This window comes from Hyperoodon ampullatus (assembly GCF_949752795.1).
Source record: "Hyperoodon ampullatus genome assembly, chromosome: 17".
NCBI lineage: Eukaryota > Metazoa > Chordata > Mammalia > Artiodactyla > Ziphiidae > Hyperoodon > Hyperoodon ampullatus.
This window is the reverse complement of record NC_136930.1, coordinates 73,835,621-73,858,210: the sequence shown is the minus strand read 5'-3', so window position 1 is coordinate 73,858,210 and position 22,590 is coordinate 73,835,621. Positions and strand designations below refer to the sequence as shown.

Genomic DNA, 22,590 nt, shown 5'->3' with positions numbered 1-22,590 from the left:
TCCTGATGTACCAGGAAAACCCAATAAGATTATCAGCTGACTCATCACCAAAAATAATTGAGGCCAGAGTGCAGTGGAGTGACAAGTTCAAAGTAATAATTATGACAGTGCATCATTGGGTATTTAACAAATATCTGTAACAACAATAGCACAAAAATGGAGAAGAAGGAATAGATCACGTAGGAGTATGTTTCTAAATCTCACTGGAAGTAAGTTAGTGTAAATCTTAAGTAGATCCTGATAAGATGTATATGGTAAACCTCAAGCAACCTCCAAGAAAATAATTCAAAGCTATATGGTGAAAATATCCTTAAAGAGGTTAAAATGTTGCACTAAAAAGAACTCATGTAATGCAAAAAAGAGCAGTAAAGGAGGAATAAAGGAACAGAAAAAGTCAGGAGACATAGAAAACAAGAAGTTAAATGGCATATGTAAATCTACCTACACCAAAAATAGCATTGCCTGTAAATGTATTAAACAAACCAATTGAACAGCAGAGATTTTCAGCCTGGACATAAAAACAAGATCCAACTGTATTGTGGCTACAGGAGACACACTTTAGATTCAAATATATAAATAGGTTGAAAGTAAAAGGATGGACAATGCGCATTCTACAAATAGAAGACATTAGAAATTGGAGTGACTGTAACAATATCAGACAAAACAGGCTTTAAAAAAAGTTAATAGAAATAGGAACATTTTATAATGATAAAGGTGTCGATCCTCTAAAACTGTGTAACAATTATAAACATATGTGCACCTAACAACAGAGCCCCCAGGTATATGAAGCCAACACTGAGAATTGAAATGAGAGATTTAACACCCCACTTTAATCATGTGTAGAACAACTAGGAATGTGGAGAAATCGTAACTCATACATTGCTGGTGTAAAATGCTGCAGCTGCTTTGAGAAACAGTCTGGTGGTCCTTAAAGGGTTAAACACAGAATTATATGACCCAGCAATTCCACTCCTAGGTGTATAACCGAAAGAAATGAAAACACGTGTTCATACAAAAACTTGTTCTTGGATGTTCATAGCAGCCTTATTCATAGTAACGGAAAAGTAGAAGCAGCCTAAATTTTCATCACGCAATGAATGGATAAATGTGTGTCATAGCCATGCAATGGCGTAGTATTCTGCAATAAAATGAGGTATTGATACATGCTGCAAGGTGGGTGAACCTTGAAAACACTTTGCTAAGAAAACACGGGCTATGAAGCCAGTCATAAAAGCCCACATGTATGATTTCATATATATAAAATGTCTAGAATAGGTGAATTTATAGAAACGGAAAACCGATTAATGTTTGCCCAGAGCAGGGGGTGGGGGGAAAAGGGGAGTGACCACAATGGGTTTGGGGTTCTTTTGGGATGATGAAAACATTCTAAAGTTGATTGTGGTGGTGTTGCACCACCACATTTAGTACATTTAGTAAATGTACTAAAAAGCCATTGAATTGTACACTTTATTTTTAGTTAATTAATTAATTTATTTATTAATTTTTGGCTGCGTTGGGTCCTCGTTGCTGCGCATGGGCTTTCTCTAGTTGCGGCGAGCGCGGGCTCTTCTTCGTTGCGGTATGCAGGCTTCTTATTGCAGTGGCTTCTCTTGTTGTGGAGCACGGGCTCTAGGCGCACGGGCTTCAGTAGTTGCGGCTCGCGGGCTTAGTTGCTCCACGGCATGTGGGATCTTCCCGGACCAGGGCTCGAACCCGCGTCCCCTGCATTGGCAGGCGGATTGTTAACCACTGCGCCACCAGGGAAGTCCTACACTTTAAATAGGTGAATTATGTGCTCTGTAGATTATATCTCAATAAAGCCGATGTGGAAGAAAGAATAGTGCCATAATATTGAGTTGTTGGAAAAATTAAATGAGATAAAACTCACGAGAATCTACCCTCAGTAAATGATAGTGTCTTTTAGAGGCTCCTTGAAAGGGCTTATGAGAAAGCAGCCCACCATTTTGAATCCCAGGGCACATCTGCCATGTGTGATGTCATGTCGTGGAGATGATTCGTAGAAAACCTTTGCCTTCTGCTTTGCTTTTCCAGGGCAGAGGACCTTTTGTCCAAGGAGAAAAGGGTGAAAAGGTAAGCACCTCCCTGCTGTCTCATTCCTCCAAGGGCCGTGGATGTGGCCCGGGAACAGAATGGGGCACTTGGGTTCGGGAGAGTTGTGCGCTGCCGTGGTGCTGTCTGGTAAGAATTTGGGTGGGAGGGGAAGGGGTTTCCTGGGCTGAGTGCCTCAGTGTGTGAAGTGGGAGGGAAGGGCTTGTTTAGGACGTGGATGGTTCACAGTGCTTAGAGCAGAGGGTACTTAATGGCGCTCATGGAAATTGGGATGCAGAGCTCCAGACGTGGTTTGAGGACCAACATACAGGGCGTTCAATATCAAAATGTGTTCAGGCCTTGTTTGCAGTGATGGGAAGGCTTTGGACGGTCTGTGCGTGATCAGACATGCTGAGAAGGTTCGAATAGCAGGTGCCGATAGACATGAGCGCGGGGCAGACCAGAGGAAGTTGGGGGATAGTCAGGAGGTTGTTGCAGAAGTACAAAGGCAAGATGATGAGGGACAGAGTCATGGGTGGCAGCAGGACTAGACAGGCAGAGGAGTGGAGGCCTATTCACATTCTCCCTGGATATGAATGTTGCACCTTCTTTAACCTTCCTCAGTCGTGATGATGATGTACAAGGTTGACAGATCCTGGGAAAGAGGGGATTCCTTTTAAAGAGGAAAGCTTTCTTAAGGTGTCAGCCTAGAAGGAGAAATAAAAAGCAGTCACTAAAAATGTCATTTTCCACTCACACCAGCGATTAAAAATACATCTCCCATCTCCCAGGAGAGGCAGCCACAATACTTTGTAACATACATTTATGCTGGTTATTTTGCTGGAGCCTAGGCACTTGTAGACTCAGAATGCAGGGCATTGGACCTCGGAAGGATATCGTTACTCAGAGGGGGGCTCACATCAACCCCTTGCATAGGGCTGATGATATAAAGCAGGTGCCACTCTGTCAAGTTACTATGGAAACAGAGCTTTCATGTGCCCAGCTCGTTCTCTCCGTGTAGCACCTTTTATTTAGTCCGTTCATGTCTAGAGATTTACTCTAAGGAGATAAATCAAGGCTGTGCACAAGTACATACCCACACGTTTTGTAATTACAGCGTGATTTATAAGGCAGCCTGGAAACAACTGTAATGCTCTGCAGTGTTCAAAAGGTAACGTGAGTTATTGTACAGCTAAATAATACAATGGCATTTAGGGACACAAAATCACATTTAGAAGGATAATTAATGACCCAGAAAATGAAGATAGCATTTTGTTAATTTTTAATTAAAACACATTGCAAAATATCTATACAATATGACCCCGGTTGTGTTTATGTGTGTGTGTGAGACTCAGAGAGGGAAGCTGATTCTGGGGGCAAACCCCATTGTTAACCACTGGTTGTCTGTGGGTGGCAAAGCTGTGAGAGTATTTACTTTTTCCCTTACTTTTCTTTCTTTTTTTTTTTTTTTTGCGGTACGCGGGCCTCCCACTGCTGTGGCCTCTCCTGTTGCGGAGCACAGGCTCCGGACGCGCAGGCTCAGTGGCCATGGCTCACGGGCCCGGCCGCTCTGAGGCATGTGGGATCCTCCCGGACCGGGGCACGAACCCGTGTCCCCCTGCATCGGCAGGCAGACTCTCAACCACTGCGCCACTAGGGAAGCCCTTCCCTTACTTTTCTTTGTGTCTTCATTTATTCCACAATGAACTTCTCTTTTTTAACCTTTGTTAAAAGCACAGGCACACACACGCACACGTAATAACTACTGCACAGGAATACAGAGCCGTTTGAGAGACAGTGTGACACACAGCGTAACACGAGCTTTGTACCAGCCAGACCTGGGTCAGTCGAGGCTGTTCCCAAGCTCTGCCATCAGCGTCTGGGGCTCCCGCTGCCTAGAGCAGGACTGGCGGCACCACCTTCCTCGATTCCTGTGTGGTCTCAAAGCACAGCACCTGGAACCGAGGCACTCAGGTTTGACAGTTGCCATCATGTTCGGTTCCTGAAAGCCCAGAACCCAGGGTATTAACAGGACACCCACATGTTCCTCGGGTTCAGGACTGGGGCTGCCAGAGCCCTTGAAGTCAGGGTGCTCAGCCTGGGTTGTGCTTCCCAGGCAAGACCAACGTGCAGCTCCTGGGCCGGCTTGTCCTCTGAGTGACGTGCTGTCCTTCTCACGTGCTGGTGCCACCAGGAGAAACTGACAGGCCCCCTTTCTCCCATGAGCAGCAGCTGCATCTCTGCCCCATCTGTTCTGGTTGAGCTCAGGACAGGCAGCCTTCTGCTTCTGGAGGCACCTCCCCGGTGCCCCAAAGCCCAGGCTGCAGCGCTACGCTCAGGACCTGAAGCTGCCGGGCCACAGTCCCAGCTGGGAGACCTCCTCACACATCCGGTGCTGGCAGGAGAGACGCGTAGCTGAATAGACTCCGGCACTCCTGGCTCTGTCTTCGGTTGACATTCTCTTGCGGTTGGGCATTTTTAGCAAAGTCTGAGTCTAGATTCTTTCAGATCTGAGCTATGTGATTCAGGATGAGTCACCTCCGTCTCTGGGTCTCTGCTCCCTCATCTGTAGAAACGAAGGGGTGGGATGTGATGATGCATAAGGGACCTTGCAGGTGGCAGTTCTGAGACTTGATCATCAGCCCACCCCCAGCCTGAGTCCCTGGGGCTGTCTTCCATAACTTGGAGTCTCTGCTTCCCCTCCAAGGATGCAGCGAGGCCAGGGAGAGTCAAGGGGACAACAGGATCCACAGAAAGGAGAAGGCCACTGGTGACTCATTCACTTGGACAGAGCTTAACAAACTGGCTTTTTTGCTTGAATATTCTCTCGAAAGCAATCGCAGAGTACCAAGGGGATTGGATGGACTGGAGCCCGATGTGTCCAGAAGTCATGTTACGCTGAATCCTGCTGTGTGTTTTTTTTTTTTTAATTTTTGGTGATGTAATCAGCCACTGTGACAATGTGCATTGACCTTTCTGAGGGCCGGGCACCGTGTAAGCTGTGTTCTGTGCTTTATGTCTCATTATTAATAAGACAGTGCTTCGAGGAAGGCACGGCTATGCCCTTTTCACAGATGAGAGAACATAGCTTAGAGGTCAGTGACCTGCCCAAGGTCACAGTAAGATGGCTAGAAAACACAGTCACTCATGAAGGGAAGCTGGAAGGCTGATTGAATTACCCCTTTTCCTGCAGCTGAGGCTCAGAGAAGGTGAGTGACTGGCCCAGTGTCACACAGCTGGAACACTGCCAGAGCTCTTGGCCTCCTGACTTTCCCAGCGCCCCCCACCAAATGCCCAGGACCACCGTGTGGTGCGTTGTTCCTGGGCTGCCTCTGCCCCTTGTTTTGGAAGCCAGCCTTCTCTCTGGTTCCTCTTCCACCCCACATTCACCGTGGGTTCTTGGAACAAAGCTCCCTCAGTGTTTTAATATGTATGAAATGGGGCTCAGGGAAAGGGGGAAGCAGGCTTTTAGGGGCTGCCTGAAGAGATCTGCGCGTAGCCCAGGTGTTGGGGGCACGGAAGGAGAGAAAGATAGGCATGGGCCCTCCTTCACAGCGTCTGGAAGACAGCTGGCACTAAATAAATGCTTGCCTAATGAGTGAATGGATGGATGGAGTGTGGACCTCCGTCATCCAGGACCAAGAGCCAGTAGGATGGTCACAGGCTCTGCAGTCAGAAAGGTTCAGCTTCAGATTCCGGCTCCACTTCATGTGGAGCCTCAGGTTCCTTTTCTGTAAGAGTGAGAGAGGGAATGATAATAGCTGTTACCATGTGAGGTTGCTGGGAAGATTAACCCAGTGCCCCAGGTCGCGAGCCTGGGGCTGCTGTTCTCCCCCCCCCCGCCACCGTCATCATTGGCAACACTGTCTTGGTGATGAGGAGGAGGAGGAGGAGAGGGCGGCAGCAGCAGCAGCAGCAGCAGCAGCAGCATGGTTTGGACCAATGCTGATGGGCTGGTTTGGACAAGTTCTGGGGGGAGTCAGGGGGAGCAGGGAGGGTGATGACTTCCGTGCCCATCCCACCCTTGGTCCTTCCATGTTGACAAATTAATAAGCAGAGTGAAGATGTTGGTGTAAGGTTTCCTTTGGCTGGACACTGAGTCTTTTCCATGGAGATGTGGTCCATGAGCCCCGCGGTAGAAAAAAATTCAGAAACAACAAAAACAAGGCCAAAGTGCGTGGTGTCCAGTGAGCTTCCTTTTGCATCCCGAGGGTCCTTCTGCTCTGGGGGGCCAGAGCCTTCAGGGGAGGAACCCCACGGAGAGGCTGCGCTGTTGTCCCTTCCTGGACCCACAGCGCCCTCTGGTGTCTAGAAGCCAGAGCGTCGCTCCAGTTTTCCTCTGCAGGGGTCCGCGTGATGCTGGGGAGATCTCTGCCCTTTGGGGGCGTTCCTCTTTCCCTTAGGAATCTAGCACCTGGGGGGACGAGGACAAAGAGAGCTTTCGTTCTGTGCTCAAATGTGGGCTCAGGTGATGGGAAGAAAGCAGGTTCGGGGAGTTGGGCGACCTGGTTTGGATCCCAGCTCTGCAGTGGCTGGGTGAGCATTGGGGTGGTGTCTCTCTGAGCCTCAGCTTCCTCATCTGTAAAGTGGGGCCATTGATGCCCACCCCTTAGGGCTGTTGTGGGGCTTATAAGAGGTTGGCAGTGCCTGTGACAGCACCTGGCTTAGTCCCTGGCCCGTGGTAGTGCATGTAGAAATCTGTCCCTTATCTTTATTCCTTTCTTCTGTCTGCTAGAAGCTGTTGCTAAACTCCATAAAAGAGTGACAGATGTGCTTCTTCAGTGAACAGCGTTCAAGTACCTAGTACATGGGAGAGTGGTGGGTTCACAGAGCTGTAAAACATGGCCTGGGCCTCCCCCAGAGGCTCACTCACCAATTCAGCGGAGGAGACATGCACACACATTCTGGTCATGTGGTTGTCTAATCATGAGTGTTTCTTCTTCTTCCTGGTCCTTAATCGAGTCTGTTGTGCCACCTCCATCCTCCACCCTGTTACACACTCAGAGGGTGACGACGCTGTCAGGAGACCCTACCTAGGACACCGGTCACATCAACACTGCACCTTGAGGGTTTCCCAGGATACCCGGTGTTGTACTGCTGGGGGTGCTTAGAGAATGAAACTAAAAAATATCTAGGAAATTATCGTAAGCACAGTTCCAATGAAGGGAAAAACAGAAACAAAACGACCTCAAGCTGACTCTGTTCTTTATAAGTACTCTTAACAATGATCAGCCGCAGCAAAAAATGGAAACAACCTGATGGAAAATTGCATTTCTTCAACCAGAAGGACATTAGTGAAAATTAGGAAGCCCTTATATGTGTAGATGTGCATGCAACATGGCGTAAATGAAATAGTAGAATAGGAAGCCATATGCGCTCACACACAAAATACGTGTGCAGCAAGAATAGCCAGTGCACTGGGGTAGTGGGATTTGGGATATTTCATGCCTTGTTAATTGCTCTTTATGTTGCTATAACATTAGTACTTTTGGAAACATAAACATTTAACTAACAGCTAGAGCTTAAACTTAATATGATGAAAAAATAAAAAAATAATAGTACATTTACAGTTGTTCATGCACGAAATCCAAAAGCAGTATTATTTTGGAGGGAAGAGTCCTGTCTCCCAGCATGGGGCATTTGCCGAATCCTGGATGGTGTGACGGCTGGTCCCAGATGACAGAACATGGCAGCGGCTGAGGGTCAGGCTTTGGGAACCTGGCACTGCCCCTGTCCTGCTGTGTGACCTTGGAAAGGTCATTACAGTTCTCGGTGCCTGTTTTCTCATATGTACACTGAAGATAATAGTAACAATAATAGGCTCTTGTAAGACTGAAGAGGGTTAAGTGATTGCATCCACGGAAAGAACTTAGCAGAGCACCTGGCAGACCAGGAAGCATTAGCGGGAATCAGGTCTGAGCCACCTGGGCACTAGATTCTCTGAGCATGATGGTCAGTTCGGACACATCACCTACATTAGTCCAAGCAGAACGACAGACTCAGTACTTTCACTTAGAAGCCCGGGGATGGTGTTCTTTCCCCCAGGGCCTGGGGCTGTGCGATGAGAGCCCGGATATCCCTGCAGCCATGCAGTGAGCCAGGTGGGGTGGGGCAAAGGTGACACACACAGGTTGGGCCCAGCGTAGACCCTTGTAGATGACGTTGCAGAGCGGAGTCCAGGCTCACCTAAGCCAGCATCACGCACTGCTCAGATACACAGGGCAATGCATTTCCTACCGGGGCTCTTTGTTTTCTTTACGCGCAGCTGCTGGTATTAATGTTTTAATTAGAGTTGGGATAGGATGTAGAAGGCGGCTCTCAGGTGGAGACCAGCCTAGACCTGGTGCTGAGGAGACTCACCCACCCCCCGTTTCCCTCGAGTGGAGAGTAACGGAGGCCGAGCAGGGAGAGGGCTTGCAGCCCCTCGTCAAGTCTGGCTCACACCTTGTAGATGGTGGAGGCCCTTGGGAGCCACAGGGGATGGAACTGTGGCAGAGTGTCCCGTAAAGCCATGCTTGGGTCAGCAACTGTGTACTCAGCACTTGGTAGAGGGTGGGAAGAAACCAGAACAACAACCACCAAAAAGTCCTTTCTTCAGCATTTTCACAGAAATCCATACGGCAGTAAATAAAATTTTGTATGGATTTGGTGCTCGGATTTCACAGTGCGGTGCCCCAGAAAAACAATGCGAGCAAATAGAAGGAACTCAGCTAAATTTTATTGGGCTGGTTGACTCAGTAGCAGACAGAATTTTAGGTCACGCAAACATTGGTTCCTTGTCTTTTATGGCTTTCTTCCATTTTTATCGGGACCATAAACCTGACGGTGGGGGGGAAGAGGAATCTGAGCCAGGCAAATAGCAGAGGCTGTTCTGACTTCCTGGGACACTGCCTCTAGAAACTTCAGCCAAATGTCCTGTGTCGGATGCCGGAGCTGAGTGCAGGTCATCACGGGGCAAGTCCTTATGGGTTGGTTAACCATGAAGTGAAACAAATAAGGTGCCGATTGGAAAACCGAGGAAAGAGGCCATGGCCATCTGGATGGAGCTAAGGAGGGTTGTTAGAAGGCCAGGCTCGGAGCTGTCAGCTGAGGTGGGCTGGTCCCCAGGTCAGAGAAAAGTAGGTTCCCCACATGCTTATTCCACACCAGGCCCCCGAGAAGCCCGGTGCCTCCTGTTCTCTGATGATTTGAAATTGGACGAAGCAGCCTCCCCCGCATTGCTGTGGACCTGAAGATCCAGCCTCTCGGGAAAGGCAGTGGCTTGAGGAGCACTGGTGACCCGTGTGCCCAGTGGAGGAGCAGGTGCCTGGGATTCCTCAGCTCCACGTGGCTTCCTTTGGATCATTCTCGCTGTCCTATTTGAAACACGCAAATGCACGTGAATTTGCGTTTGATTTTTAAACGCTGCTGCGGTCACACCGTTCCCTACAGACCCCTGCTCCGCCGCTCTGTGTTACTTGGAGGATCAAGTCCCCTGCGTGTTGGCCCCAAGCGACCCTCCCCCGTCTCTGTCTCCTGCCAATTCTGGGTCCGTCTCTGGGTCCATGTTTCCACCTCCCCGGCCTTGATTCCTCCTCCTCGCACGTCCACCGCCCCCTCTCCTGTGGAATCCTGGAGGTGCTTCTGATGCAGTAACCTTCGGGGTGTCAGGCACGGAGCCAGGTGGTTCCGCAGTCATGGTCTTACGCAGTCCTCCCAGTGAGGGCAGGTGGAGGGCATCACCATCATCATTTCAGGGAAAAGGGCACTGAGACTTAGGAAGATGCTCCTACACATCGATGTTTTCACTGTAGAAGCTATAGGGAGAGGACGAAGTAGTTCATAGTGAGCTCTGGTTTGTTCAGAAGTGTAACACCTACCCAGTTCAGATCTAGTCCTGTGCTGGAGGGCTGGAGAAGGACAGCAGAGTGACGGACGTGAACTTCGGAGCAGGATTAATCCAGCCATCTGCACTGAGTGTCACGGCGGGTGGAGGGGTGGAGGGCGAAGAGTGTCTAGAAAAATATCTGTGTCACTGCAGAGCTCATAGGGCAGAGAGGGGGGTGGCGGTGACGCTCCCTCTCACATGGTCCTGATCCGCCCGTGGTCTGAGGTCTGAGCTGGCTGAGAGCCCTTCCTGTGAAGCGTCAGTGCAGTACATGTCCCACTTCATGGGACAGTCAGACCTGCTCTCACAGTGACATTTCTCTGATCTCAACGTGACAGACACACCTTGCGCCATCCACAGTGTGAAAGACCGAGTCCTTCCCACCCGAGTCAGTTCGTTCTTTGGTGTCTTTCAACGGCAGGCTGTTCGTTCTTTGGTGTCTTTCAACGGCAGGCTGTACTTGAAATTGTGAGATGACAGGATTTCGTGGAGGTGGAGATGGACCGTACAGGCGGGTGGGGAGTGAAGCGCGGGGTCTGCTACATACGGATTTTCTTCCCAGCGCCTCCTTTCCAGAGCAGCGACCAAGAAGCGCCCTCAGAAAGCGTAAGGTGCTTCTCCATAGCATGGGGTTCTGGTGTAGGTGAGACGTGTGCCGTTGCAGGGGATGATGGACACACTTACCTCGCAGATTCTGTCCGAAGGGATGGGTGGGGCGTTAGCACTGGCAGCCATGGAGAATTCAGTGGCCAGCACTTGGTGATTTTGTCTGCAACATTCGAGTGATTTTGTCGCAAAGAAGATGCCTTGTAGTGGAAAGAATCATGACATCAGCCTTTTATTGACCACTTGATATCTGCCAGCTGTTTACTTTATGAGTATCAGCCTTCTGCAGCTCCTTGAAGGAGTCTGGAGCATGGCCAAGAGCACAGAATGGTGGGTGAGGGGCCGAGGTTGTGTCTGTCCGACCCTACACCCCCCATTCCTAACCACTGCACTGGCCAATGCCGGTTCCCTGCCCTCCCCCAAAAAGGATGCTTTTATCTGAGAATTCTTGACCCTCAAAACCCATGTACCTTGTAGGAATCGACTTATTTTATGCAATGACTACGTTATAGAGCCTCTGAGCCATAAAGTGTAAATTATATGTGTGTGCTTGTATGTGTGAAACCTCTAAGATGAATTTATGCCATTTGCTGCTAGCTCTGGGTCTCATTCTCTTTTTTCACAGCTGGCTTAATCAGCGCCCCTGACTCCTATTCTTAGCCTGTGCCTTAATGTGCATTATTCATGGTTATCGACTTGGATAACTGTGGTCGAGTGCCTTCTATTTTTATCATAATTAAAGGGTTTAGGGGAAAGTAGGTTCAGCTGCCTATGTGCCCTCAAATAGCCTTGTAGGTTGGGGCAAAATGCTGGGAGTTAGAATAAAGATGCCGCAGACCCTGTCCGTGGTGCTGAAGGACACGTTGGGGAAGTTTTGAGTTCATGGGTTCTCAGGGCCCAGGCGGAGCTGGAATAGGAAAGTCTGCACTTTTTCCAGCCCCGTCTGACACTCAGGCTGTTGCCAAGTTTCATGGCCCAGCCACAGGGCCAAGGGCTTCATACAGGAGGGGAGAGCATTTATGGGAGGGTAAATGCTGGACTGCTAGGCAGCTGGGCTGGGAGGGCAGGGGAGGCCAAGGGCATGCACCCTAGACACCAACCGGCCGGACTCAGATCCCAGCTCGGCCACTTAGCAGCTGTGGACGCTGGGCAAGTCAGTTACTCAACCCCTGCACCCCGTGCTTTCCTCACCTATAAATTGGCGACTATAATCCTACTGGCCTCAGAGGGTTACAGCGAGGATGAAATGAACTAATGAAAATAAATGACTTACGTTTGTAAAAAGTGCTCCTAAATGTTAAGTGTAATTACCGTGATACCAGCATAGTTTTCCACCTTTTACACCAAGTGACATCTTCTGCGTCCTCTGCATCAGTGAGGTCTTATCCCCAGGGCCGGCTGACAGCTGGGAAATGGCAGTGTTCCCTGCCTCCCCCAAGGAGGACTTCTGTAACTCCGAAAGCCTCAGGGAGCCTGGGGAGTGTCAGTAGAAAGCGTGTTCCAGGTGGGCTGCTGTAGAGGTGTCAGGTGTCTTTTCCTTTCTTCAGTTCATCCAAAATGATTTGCAGAGCATCTAAGAGTAATAACGGTCCCCCCTATTTACAGCTACTACTGTCTGCCAGGACTCACACACAAGCTACTCAGTTTGGGGGTAGAGATGGTTGTCCTCATGTTACAGGCCTATTAACCGTGTGACCAGGTGCAAGTGACTTTCTCTCTCTGTGTGGCCAAGCCACAAAGTGAGCTCATGTATTCTGACACCACAGAGAAGTGGTTCTCAAACTTGACCAGGCACCCAAACCCCCTTGAGGGCTTGTTAAACCACCGTGCCAGGCCCCGCTCCCGGTCTGTCTGACTCAGTGGGGCTGCGGTGAGGCCAGAGAATCTGCCCTTCTGACAAGGCACAGGTGATGCTGACGCTCCTGGCCCGGGAACCACACCTGGAGGACCACTGCCCAGAGGACTCCTCAGCCCCACCCTAGGGCCTGCTCCGGCTCTACCGGTGGAAGGAGAGGGGTACTAACATGGCACCTCTAGCAGCGAAGCATTGTCTTTGTCAGTATTTCAGGGGAAAGCTCTGATATTTAATTAATCAAAAGAACAGGGGAAATATCTGTTCTCTCTTGTCTATTTTGCCCAGTGAAGTAACCAGGTAATTCCTAGAGCTCTGGTTCTGACAAGTGAGCATATGGGTGGATAACTTCCTGCCACGTGATACCCACCAGGGGCTCCCAGTGAGATTACTGAGGCAGTGTGTGTGTACATGAGGGGGTGGCCAGAAGAGAGGTCAGAGCCTTGGCTTGGAATCAGGGCCCCCCCGATTTCGAGTCACAGCTGCCAGTGTGAACTGGGGGAAAGCCTCTCTTCCCTGAGCCCTGGTTTTCATCTGTAATGGGTTTCACATGCATTATCTATGGTCATTTTCTTTTTTTTAAGTTTTTCATCCAGATTTTATTAATTCAATTCTGTAATGACTGTGACATCATAAAGATGAAACAAGATGTATTTTGTTTATTTAAAAAAATTTGTTTATTGAAGTGTAGTTGATTTACAATGTTGTGTTAATTTCTGCTGCACAGCAAAGCAACTTAGTTATATACACATATACATTCTTTTTTATGTTCTTTTCTATTATGGTTTATCCCAGGATATCAAACATAGTTCCCTGTGCTGTACAGTAGGACCTTGTTTGTCTATTCTACATGTAATAGTTTGCATCTGCTCACCTCAAACTCCCACTCCATCCCTCCCCCCACTTTGATAACCACCGGTCTGTTCTCTAGGTCTGTGAGTCTGTTTCTGTTTCATAGATAGGTTCATTTGTGCCATATTTTAGATTCCACATATAAGTGATGTCATATGGTATTTGTCTTTCTCTTTCTGACTTACTTCACTTAGTATGATAACCTCTAGTTGCATCCACATTGCTGCGAATGGCATTATTTTGTTATTTTTTATGGCTGAGTAGTATTCCACTGTATATATGTATATGGTCATCTTCTTAAGCTGAGTGATTTCCTTTTTACAGGTGAAGAACAGAGGTTCCAGATAGTTTACTCCAAATAACAGAACTTGATGCTTCTTTCACATTTCCCTGTGTACAAAGCATTTTCCAAAGCATTGTCTCAAGGCATCTTACAAACCACCTTGGGCCAGAGGTACTATTACTCCTTGCATCACCCTGTTTATGGACGACGAAGCTGAGAACCAGGAGGGGAAGTCACGTGTTCTGCTCAGCTAATGGGCGGCAGAGGCTTCATGCGAATCCAGACCCTCCTCTCCAGTCTGGTCCTCCCCTCCCCCTCTCTCTCATCTTCCTCTGTCACTCTTCCCTCCCTCCCTACCTTCCTCTCTCCCTCCCTCCACTTTCCTGTTTTTCTGTACTTTACCGTGGACCCTGAGCTACACAGATTCCCTTTAAAGATCTCCCTGTGCCCGACCTTTCCAGTTGCAGGGTAACCTCCAGTCTGTTCCCCACCCCTTTCTTTGACCCACCTTATGGACTTGCGAACGTGTTCTTAGTTCTCAACAGAATATAAACAACTGGCATTTTAATCATATTTTATAGTCTACCAATTATATCCACACTCATTTTCTCATCTGGAAGCAGCATGAGCCTCTATCTTAGGAATGATGAAACTGAGGTTCAGAGTGGTAGCATGACTTTCCTGATGGGATATCAGCGGACAGCGTAGGGCTGTAACTCTCTCTCTTCAGAACATCTGCAGGCAGCTGAGTCCAGGTGGGGGAGTTCGGAGAGTGTGTCACGGGGGCACGGTGGTGTTCTGTGATGTTAAGATTAGGTGACACTGAAACATGAAATATGCGGGTCATGTTGACTTTTCCTTGGGGACACAGTTTTCAGGGGCAGGAACCCATCTAATGAAATGCCTGGGTCTCATCATGACTTGAAAGTGGAACTTTCTCAGAATGTGTCTGTTTGCAGTGCCAGCTTGGTTATCCTAACCATGATTCAAATAAGATTAAAAAAAAAAAAGATGTTACCTTCTCAGACAAAGAAAATATTCATGTCTAAAGAGGCTCAGTTTCTTTGACTACCAATGTTCTAAAGCCAACTTGCCAAGCCGTCCCCGTCCTTGGGAAGCACAGGTCCTGCAGGAAGTTTATGACGCCCACTTGCAGATGTAAACTGAGACTCACAGTGTTTGGCTAACTTCACCCAGGCCATTAGTACTGAGTGACAGAGCGGGATTTGAAGCTGCACCTTACTGGCTCTTGAGACTGTTGTTTCCCTGTAACAGCTTGCTGTTCCCTTTGTCCCTGGGGGTTTCATACCCGCAGGGCTCATTCCCACAGGGCCCTGGGGAAGGAGTTAAAGCACAGGGTAGACTTGTGGGGCCTGGGGCCACGTGGGCGCGGCTCACACGGAGGTGACGGAGCCCTGATTCCCATCTCATGGAGCTCTTGTCTTGTGATGAGACAGACTTACACAGACACTTGTTGGGCATCTACTGGAAAGTGCCAAGGGAGCTGGACATTCGACAACTGTGGGCACAGGGGAGGTTCCAGAACTCTCTGGAGTTCCCTCCGGTGTTGTCTCTGGTCTTCTCCCTGGCTTCCTTTATTAGATGGTCCCGGAAACTCTGTGCTCTGCTGCTCTCTCCGCTGTATCCCTGAGGCAGGAGCCCACCTAGACCTCGCTTCCCTGCCTGCAGCTGCGGGACCCCCCACCTGCAGCAGCCAGAAGACGGGCTGGCCTTTCAAGGACTGGGTAACCCACCCCTGGGGCAAGCTCCGCGCCGCGTCACCCCAAGAGGGCTGACCCTAGAGGGGTGCGCTATGGGGAGTGTCTCCTTTTCGAAAGTGTTGCGTTTATCCCTAGTGTTGTAAGGAAGCAGGGTTCAGTAGGCTGCCCCCTGCCATCTGGAAGCACACAGCCTTTTGCGAAGATCAGAGCAGGATGGGGCAGGAGATAACACATGGCCTTGGAGACAGGGCATCTGGGGAGCTGAGCCCACCCGGTCCCTGACCCCCAGCATCCTGGCTTGACGCAGAGCTCCTGCCTCCTGCGAGGCCTTTGGGGACGCTCTGATGCTTTCCCAGGGAAGGACGGCTGGCTGAGGCTGAGTGGGGCTGACCTTGATCCCTGGGGAGGGAGCGCAAGGCTGGGCGCCCAGGCCTCAGCCGCCCCCAGCTGCCTCACCAGGCCATGGAACTGCTGGGTAGCCGCCAGAAAGTCAGGGTCCCTCTGCGCTCATGGGCTGCATGTGAAGACAGCATGGAACACTTAGCCCACAGGGTCACCGAGCATCCACGCAGGGCCGTGCGTGCAAGTGCCAAGTGCTGTGCAGACGACGAGGCAGACTCTGGGGCCCCAAGTCTGATCTCCCACTACGCATGCTGTAACTTGGCAGAGTACTGAATCCCTGTGTTTCCATGTCGTAAACTCTGAAACGTAGGTAGCAGTTGCATCTCCCTGTGGAATTGTTGTGAGGACGGGTCGAGTGCACTGATGAGGGTAAAGAGCTCAGAACCTGGCAGGCCGTGAATGTGCAGCAAAGGCTGGCCGCCAGCAGCACGTCTGTAATATCCCCTTAATGTTTTCTTTAGTATCCCGTTAATCTTACTGCTGGTTCTGCCGTTAGCGCTAACGATAGCGATGCTGGTTGGTGTCTGGTTGTCACTCTGTATTGCAGAAATCACTTGCATCTGTACTGGTTGCCTCTTTCAACCTCGGTTGAGTTTCAAAATAGTCAGATAGAGGGACAGGCAGGCAGGGAGTTCATCCCTGCTGTGTGGGTGTGGAAATAGAGGCTGAGAAATCTCCGGCCACAGCTGCCCTGCCCTTACAGGGACAGTGAGGACAGTTGGACCCCAGAAAGCACCCCATCAACTCCCACTTGTCCTGAGGAAATGGCCACTGCAGAAAACCCTGGGCCCTTGATATTGAACAATCCTTCCTCTTGTGAAAATACCCAAACTGTTCGCCTGCCTTTGTGTCCAGCCAGGGAGAGTCAGACGTTCCCTAAGACCAACGAGAAAGGCTCTCCGCTTCGGAAATCCCACCTAAGTACAAGGCTTGCCAATCAGAGACTGTCTCCGTCTTTCTTCTTCTTACTCAATAACTCAGTAACTAACTCCCTTTTAACACTTTTGAACCCCTGCTGATGGCAGCCTGGTCCACTGGACGCACGTGGGTGAAGGACTTGGTTTTGCCCCCGAGGAGGTGCAGGGTCCCTGCACGCACCCCAGGGGCAGGTCAGGCGGGCAAGGACGCTGTGCAGAACCGCCATCCACAGAGCAAGTTTAAGGCTTCAAGACAACCTGCCGTGCAGGAGCCTGTTTAACTTTATTTAACTGCAGTTCACAAGCTTATTTGACCCAAGAACCCGGCAATCTTCCCCCCGACCCCGTCACACATTAACTACAAATCAGACAGGTATCGTGCAGATCAGCTTTGGAAATGTTATACGAACCCCCGCGGAGACACTTTATACTTATGCAAGCTCCACAGTGTCTGTAGTTGTTTCCTTTTTTACAGAAAGTGAGACCGAGACTCAGATCAAGTAATTTGTCCAAACTGGCCCACCCTCCTCTAAGGGACGGTTGCAGGAGCACCAGGGTTGCATTCAGCCTGCCAAGTCCCTGAAGTCCCGCCCCCCAGGCTGCCTCGCCTGCGCCGTCCCCTCTGGAAGGTTCCACTCACGTTAACTATCTCCTTAGTGTCCAGGACTAGATCCTCCTGGCCCCGAGCTTAAGAACCAGACATCACTTCCCAGCAGATCAGTGTTTCGTGGGAGCACAAGCGCCCTGTGGGCACCGTTAAATTGCTGGAGAGGGCACCTCGTGTGGCCGCGATGACAGCGTGCCAGGGGTAGAGGTGTCCCCCCAGCAGAGGTGTGCTTTACTGCCCCAGCCCCCCCTCGTCCTCCCAGCGACCCTGCTGGTGTCACCCTCCACACTTGGACGAGGGGCGAGCGCCACACAGCCTTTCAGAGTGGCTGCCTTTGGGGTCACGCAGCTAGAAAGGTGCAGAGCTGGGCCAGAGACGTCTCTCTGTCTGGTTTCCTCGCCAATATCACAACAACTTAGAATGCTGAGACCATGGAAGGCACTTTGTAAAAGTTTTAAAAGTGTGTGTGTGTGTGTGTGTGTGTGTGTGTGTACATACATACATACACGGTTGCATCTTAATTTGTAGATAAAAACTAGAAACGTATAATGTGTGTTATGTTTTTCAGAAAATAAGACCTGTCTCGAGGGCTTATCAGTACTAAATGACACAATATATGAAGACATCCTACAGGGTCCAGCCCTTCATGTTTTCTAAATGTACTTATAGATTCATCAGTTCAGTCATTCACTGAATGTCCAGCATCCTCATTTCACAGATGGAAAAGCCCAGAAAGAGGCACTGACTTGCTCAGTGTCCCACGGAAAATTGATGGGGAGGGGGCAGCTGGGATGAAGCTCTTGGTGGAATCCTTTGATTTGACTCAGGTGGTGTGGGAGCCGGGCAGGAGCGGAGGGCTCCTGGATGCCCCTGTTTCTGAGTCGCCCCCAGTCCACCTCCAGGAGGCATGGTTGCGGGGGGCGTCGAGCAGGTCCCCACAGCTGCTCCATGAGCATGCCCGTCACATGCTTCTGCACAGTTCATTAGGATAGAGTGCCTCAGCTTAAGAGACATTTTTAATACCTGGTTTAGCCCAGTGGTTCTCAACTGGTGTGAGTTTTACCTCCCAGGGGACGTTTGGCGATACCCGGAGGCATTTTGGGTTGTCACCCCTGGGGGTGCTACTGGCATCTCAGGATGCTGCAGGACACCCTGCAACACCCAGGGCAGCCTCCCCACCCCCGAACAAAGAATCACTAGCCCAGTGCTGATGGGGCCCAGGTCAAGAACCCTGCTCCGGCCTGGTGCTGTGCTGACATGTGTGACGCCGGTCCTGCAGGGGGTCAGCCACACGGCGAGTTAGGGGAGGGCGGGGCAGGGACGTCTCACTCCCGCTGTCAGGTGCATACGTACCCCCTGGGGGGTCTTGTTAAAACATGGACCCTGATACAACAGGCCTCCAGTGAAGCCTGAGGATCTGCATTTCTCACCCTCTCCCAGGAGGCGCCCAGGCTGCAGGTCTGTGAATTGCCCTCTGAGTAGTGGTGTCTTGGCCACAGGTCCTGTCTGGCACTTTCTCTGCTGCTCCAGCATCCTGAGAGCCTGTCTCCAGTGCTGTCCTCACCCTGTCCTAATTGCTGTTCTCTTTCTCTCGTCCTAGGGTTCCCTGGGCCTGCCGGGTCCCCCTGGGAGAGACGGCAGCAAAGGCATGCAGGTACGTCTGTTCCCACAGGGCAGCACCGGGCTTGGGACCTCCTGATCAGAGTCCCCTGTCCTCGAGTGGGGTGGCCTTTGCCAGGGCCAGGCCTGAGCTGGGGCTTGTTTGTACCAGGATCTTCCCAGGTCCCCGGAGGCCAGCCTGATAATTATAACATCACCAACAGCAGCCGTTGCCAACAGGCATCACCTGTGTGTCCCTGGAAGCTGTTTTCTCACTTAGTTGACAAGCAGTCCTGCATGGGAGGTCTTGTCCGATGCCTAGACCTGGAACCAAGTTGAGGTCCCAGCTGAGGGGCTCGGTTCCCAAGTCCCCAGTTCACAGCTCAAGGAGTCGGTGAGACCCCAGCAGCAGCCTGAATGGCCAGCCGGCCTCCCTCTGGGGGGCACCCCGACTCCACCTCTGCACCCACAGCCTCTTGAGTTGGAACACACTCTAGGACCCCAGGCAAAATGTGATCTCAGCTCAGGCAGGTCAGTCTGATCCAGGATAAAGGGGTCCTCTTGTCCAGCAAGGACCCACATGGAAATCGGCTCGGATTCTTGGCAGCCCCTGATGGCCACGCGAGCCGCTATGCTTGCTCCACTGTTTTGTCTCAGCTGAGTTTTGTTGGCCCAGCAGCAGGAGTGGATGGGGATTGAGGTGATGAACACCCGCAGTGAAGATCAGCTCCTTTGCTTGTAGAAAGAGTCTCTGGGGGAGCCAGGTCTCAGCTCACCGGTGGTTACATCGTTTCCATGCCGAGTTCTAGTTCCAGGAAGAGATGCCCCGGGTGCCTGGGCCTGTGTCCCCTGGGTTGTGACCACATGCTATTCTGTGTGTGCAGGGGGAGCCGGGAGAGCCAGGAGAGCCGGGGCTGCCTGGGGAGGTGGGCATGCGGGTAAGTGTTGCTTTGAGTTATTCCTCTCATGTTCCTGGTGCACAGACCTTGATGCAAAACGAACTTTTTGGGTAACATCTTCTTAGGTGTAGAGGTGATGCCCAAGGGGGTTCCCTACCTACGCTGCTCATGTACCACACCCGGGCTCATGTGTGTATGTCCACGCATCCATGACGTTTCCAAAAGTCTTAGAGAAAATGAATCGTACCGTACTCTGCCATTTATCTTTTTTAACAAGAGACATATCTTTCCACACCAGTATGGATCGATACCACCTATTCTCTTAATCAGTGCATGTTATTCCATCATATGGATGTGTCATAATTTACATAAGTTTTCCTCTATTGGTGGCCCTCAAGGTTATTTCTAATTTCATCTGTTTTTCCCTAAAATCAATAAATGCACACACATGTGTGCATGTGCACGTGTTTCTCTTACGTATACTGTATTTTTATTCCAGTAGGCTAGATGACAAAAATTGGGATACCTTTGGCTGAGGAAAAGAACATTTTAATTTTAATAGATTTTAACAGATATTGCCCATTTAGTAGCCTAGAAATCATAGCAACCCATGGTCCAGGCAGCAGAGGGGCCTCGAGGCCCTGCAGACTCCCGTTGGGCTTTGTCAGGATGCATCTAGGCTGTGCTGGCCCCATGGCGAAGCGTGAGCGGTGCGCTGAGGAATCAGTCACGTGACCGAGAGCTGTGCACATGTCCTGGCCAGATCCTGGCATGGCTGTGGGCCGCGGGGCACGTGGAAACGGGACAGCCGCACTGGCCTTATGATGGCCCAGCACACTGTTTCCCATTCCTCGAAGTCGAGCAGAGTTGCGTGTGAATCCTGGCTCCACCAGGCAGGGAATGGCACGAGCTCTGCGTGGGGCAGGGAGCAGCGGAGGCGGAGGGGTCTCTCAGGGAGGCCTTGTGCGGGCGGCACAGTGGCACGTGGTGGGTGGGAAGCAGCCCTCTCAGCCCTGAACGTGGTTACAGACAGAGTGTGGCCTCTGCCCCGCCTCTTCCTGCCACTCCCAAACCTTTCCTTGTGAACACGCTTCTGCAGGGACCCCAAGGACCTCCTGGACTTCCCGGACCTCCCGGCCCCGTCGGAGCTCCTGTAAGTAGAGGCAGCTGTGTGGAAGGGGCTCTGTCGCCTCTGCCAGGGACTGGGACCCAGGCTCTGACAGGTCCCCATCCCACATCTGTACATGGAGGACATGGCAGTGAAGCCTGGGTGACTCTTCTTAGACCAGAAATGCTTACACGTTATGGTACTTAAAGGATCTCTTGGCGATCACGTTTAAACGCACGTTCCCAGGGCCCCATTCCCAGCTAAAGCAACAGGTTTGTGTGGAGCCCAGGGATCTGCGTTTTTATACAGCAGCCCAGGTATTTCTGACACTTGGCCTAAAGAAGCCATTTTTACCAGTCAGTCTAGTCAGCCGCTCTGGAAGGCGGTGGAGTCTTTCTTATAAATTGCCAGCCCCTAGAACAGTGCCAGACACATGGGATGTCTAGTGACCAAGTGCCCTGTGAATAAAGCGATGAACAAGTAGATGTGGTATATAGGAGCAAAGTGTCTTCTTGGGCCTCTAACCTTGTTCTTGGTTCTTGTTAAGAAAGATTTGAGATGATCTCCAAATGAAGGAAGCAGTGTTAAAGGTCGTTTTCAAACAAGGCAACCTGCATTGCCTCAGGGGCATTCAAAGCCTCTGACCTCTGTGTATCTGGCCAGAATATTTGCATGGGATTAGAATGGCCTGTATATCCAGCTGCCCCCAAAGGCTTAAGTGGTCCGCAGACCCTCTGCCTTCTGGGAAAGCATCCTGTGCTCTGGCCCTGTGCCTCTTCTCCAGGCACCAAAGATGTATGTATTATTCCTGGAATCCACAAGCAGGCCTGGGCAGTCTCTGCCCCCTTTAACATCTTTTTCGTAGAGCATCCAAGAGTCCCTTCTCCAGGAAGGGAGAGGAGAGAGAGGAGACACAGGGCATTCACCTAGTAACACAGGACATACTCAGGCCTCTCCAGCAGGGCCACACACCAAGCTGCATTCCTGCCCCAGAGAAGCCGTGCTTCCACCAGCTGGGGTGCTGGTGACTGGGCATCTCACTGCACACCCTACACATCTCAGAGGAGCAGACGCACGTGCATTCTGATCTCTGCACTGTAATGTGGGGCAGTAGCCTTCAGGTAGAACTTCTACAAGATTCTTGTGCAAACCAAGGGATTGATGTAGCCATTCATTGGCTCACTTATTCAACAAGTGTTTATGGACATCAAGCAGCAGTCGCTCTTCCAGACCGTGGGGTACGGTACTGAAGGGAAGGAGGCACTGCCCTCGTGGGGCTGGCGTTCTGCTTGGGGGAGGCCAAAGATGCATCCTGTGGGGCTGAGTGCTCGAGAAAAGTGCAGCCTGGTGAAGAGGATGGATGGTAGGCGGGCAGGGCAGGGACTGTAGTTTGAATCCTGTGGTCAGAGAAGCCAGCACCTTGGCTGGCGTTTCCATCGCGTCTGCTCACAGAGGGGAGGGGGTCCTTAGCGCAGGTTCTAGGTGTTGCTCCTGAGGAAGGTGGGGTGGATAGAGGGTGGGGCAGCAGCCCTGTCCCTGGGGGAGGTGGAGGAATGTGGCTTAAAGGGGCCCAGAGTCTCAGGTTCAGTGTTGGGCTGCTCCGCCATTCCATGATCAGACAGAATCACAGGCTCTGGGTGGCAGTGGGGACTGACTCCAAGGCCACCTTCCTGCGCTTGACCAGATGAGCTCAGGGACGAGGGTTGGTTCAAGTCTTAACAGGGAGGACCTGGATGATCCAGGCGGGGGGACCAGCCCCGGGAGCTCACGTCTCACGCAGTGGGGGACCCAGATTGCTGCCCAGGCCTGAGGGGGGAGTGCAGGCCGC

General features: G+C 51.0%; 1 protein-coding gene across 1 annotated transcript in view; it reads left to right on the top strand.

The window, feature by feature from the left end:
* Nucleotides 1–22,590, top strand: part of COL22A1 (collagen type XXII alpha 1 chain) — a gene marked incomplete at both ends in the record, with an annotated part of 240,616 nt that overhangs the window by 67,033 nt on the left and 150,993 nt on the right. Inside the window, 4 exons of the mRNA XM_079722651.1 lie at nucleotides 2,053–2,091; nucleotides 18,757–18,810; nucleotides 19,640–19,693; nucleotides 20,754–20,807. Of these exons, the coding sequence (XP_079578777.1) occupies nucleotides 2,053–2,091; nucleotides 18,757–18,810; nucleotides 19,640–19,693; nucleotides 20,754–20,807 (201 nt within the window). The remainder of the gene's footprint in view (nucleotides 1–2,052; nucleotides 2,092–18,756; nucleotides 18,811–19,639; nucleotides 19,694–20,753; nucleotides 20,808–22,590) is intronic.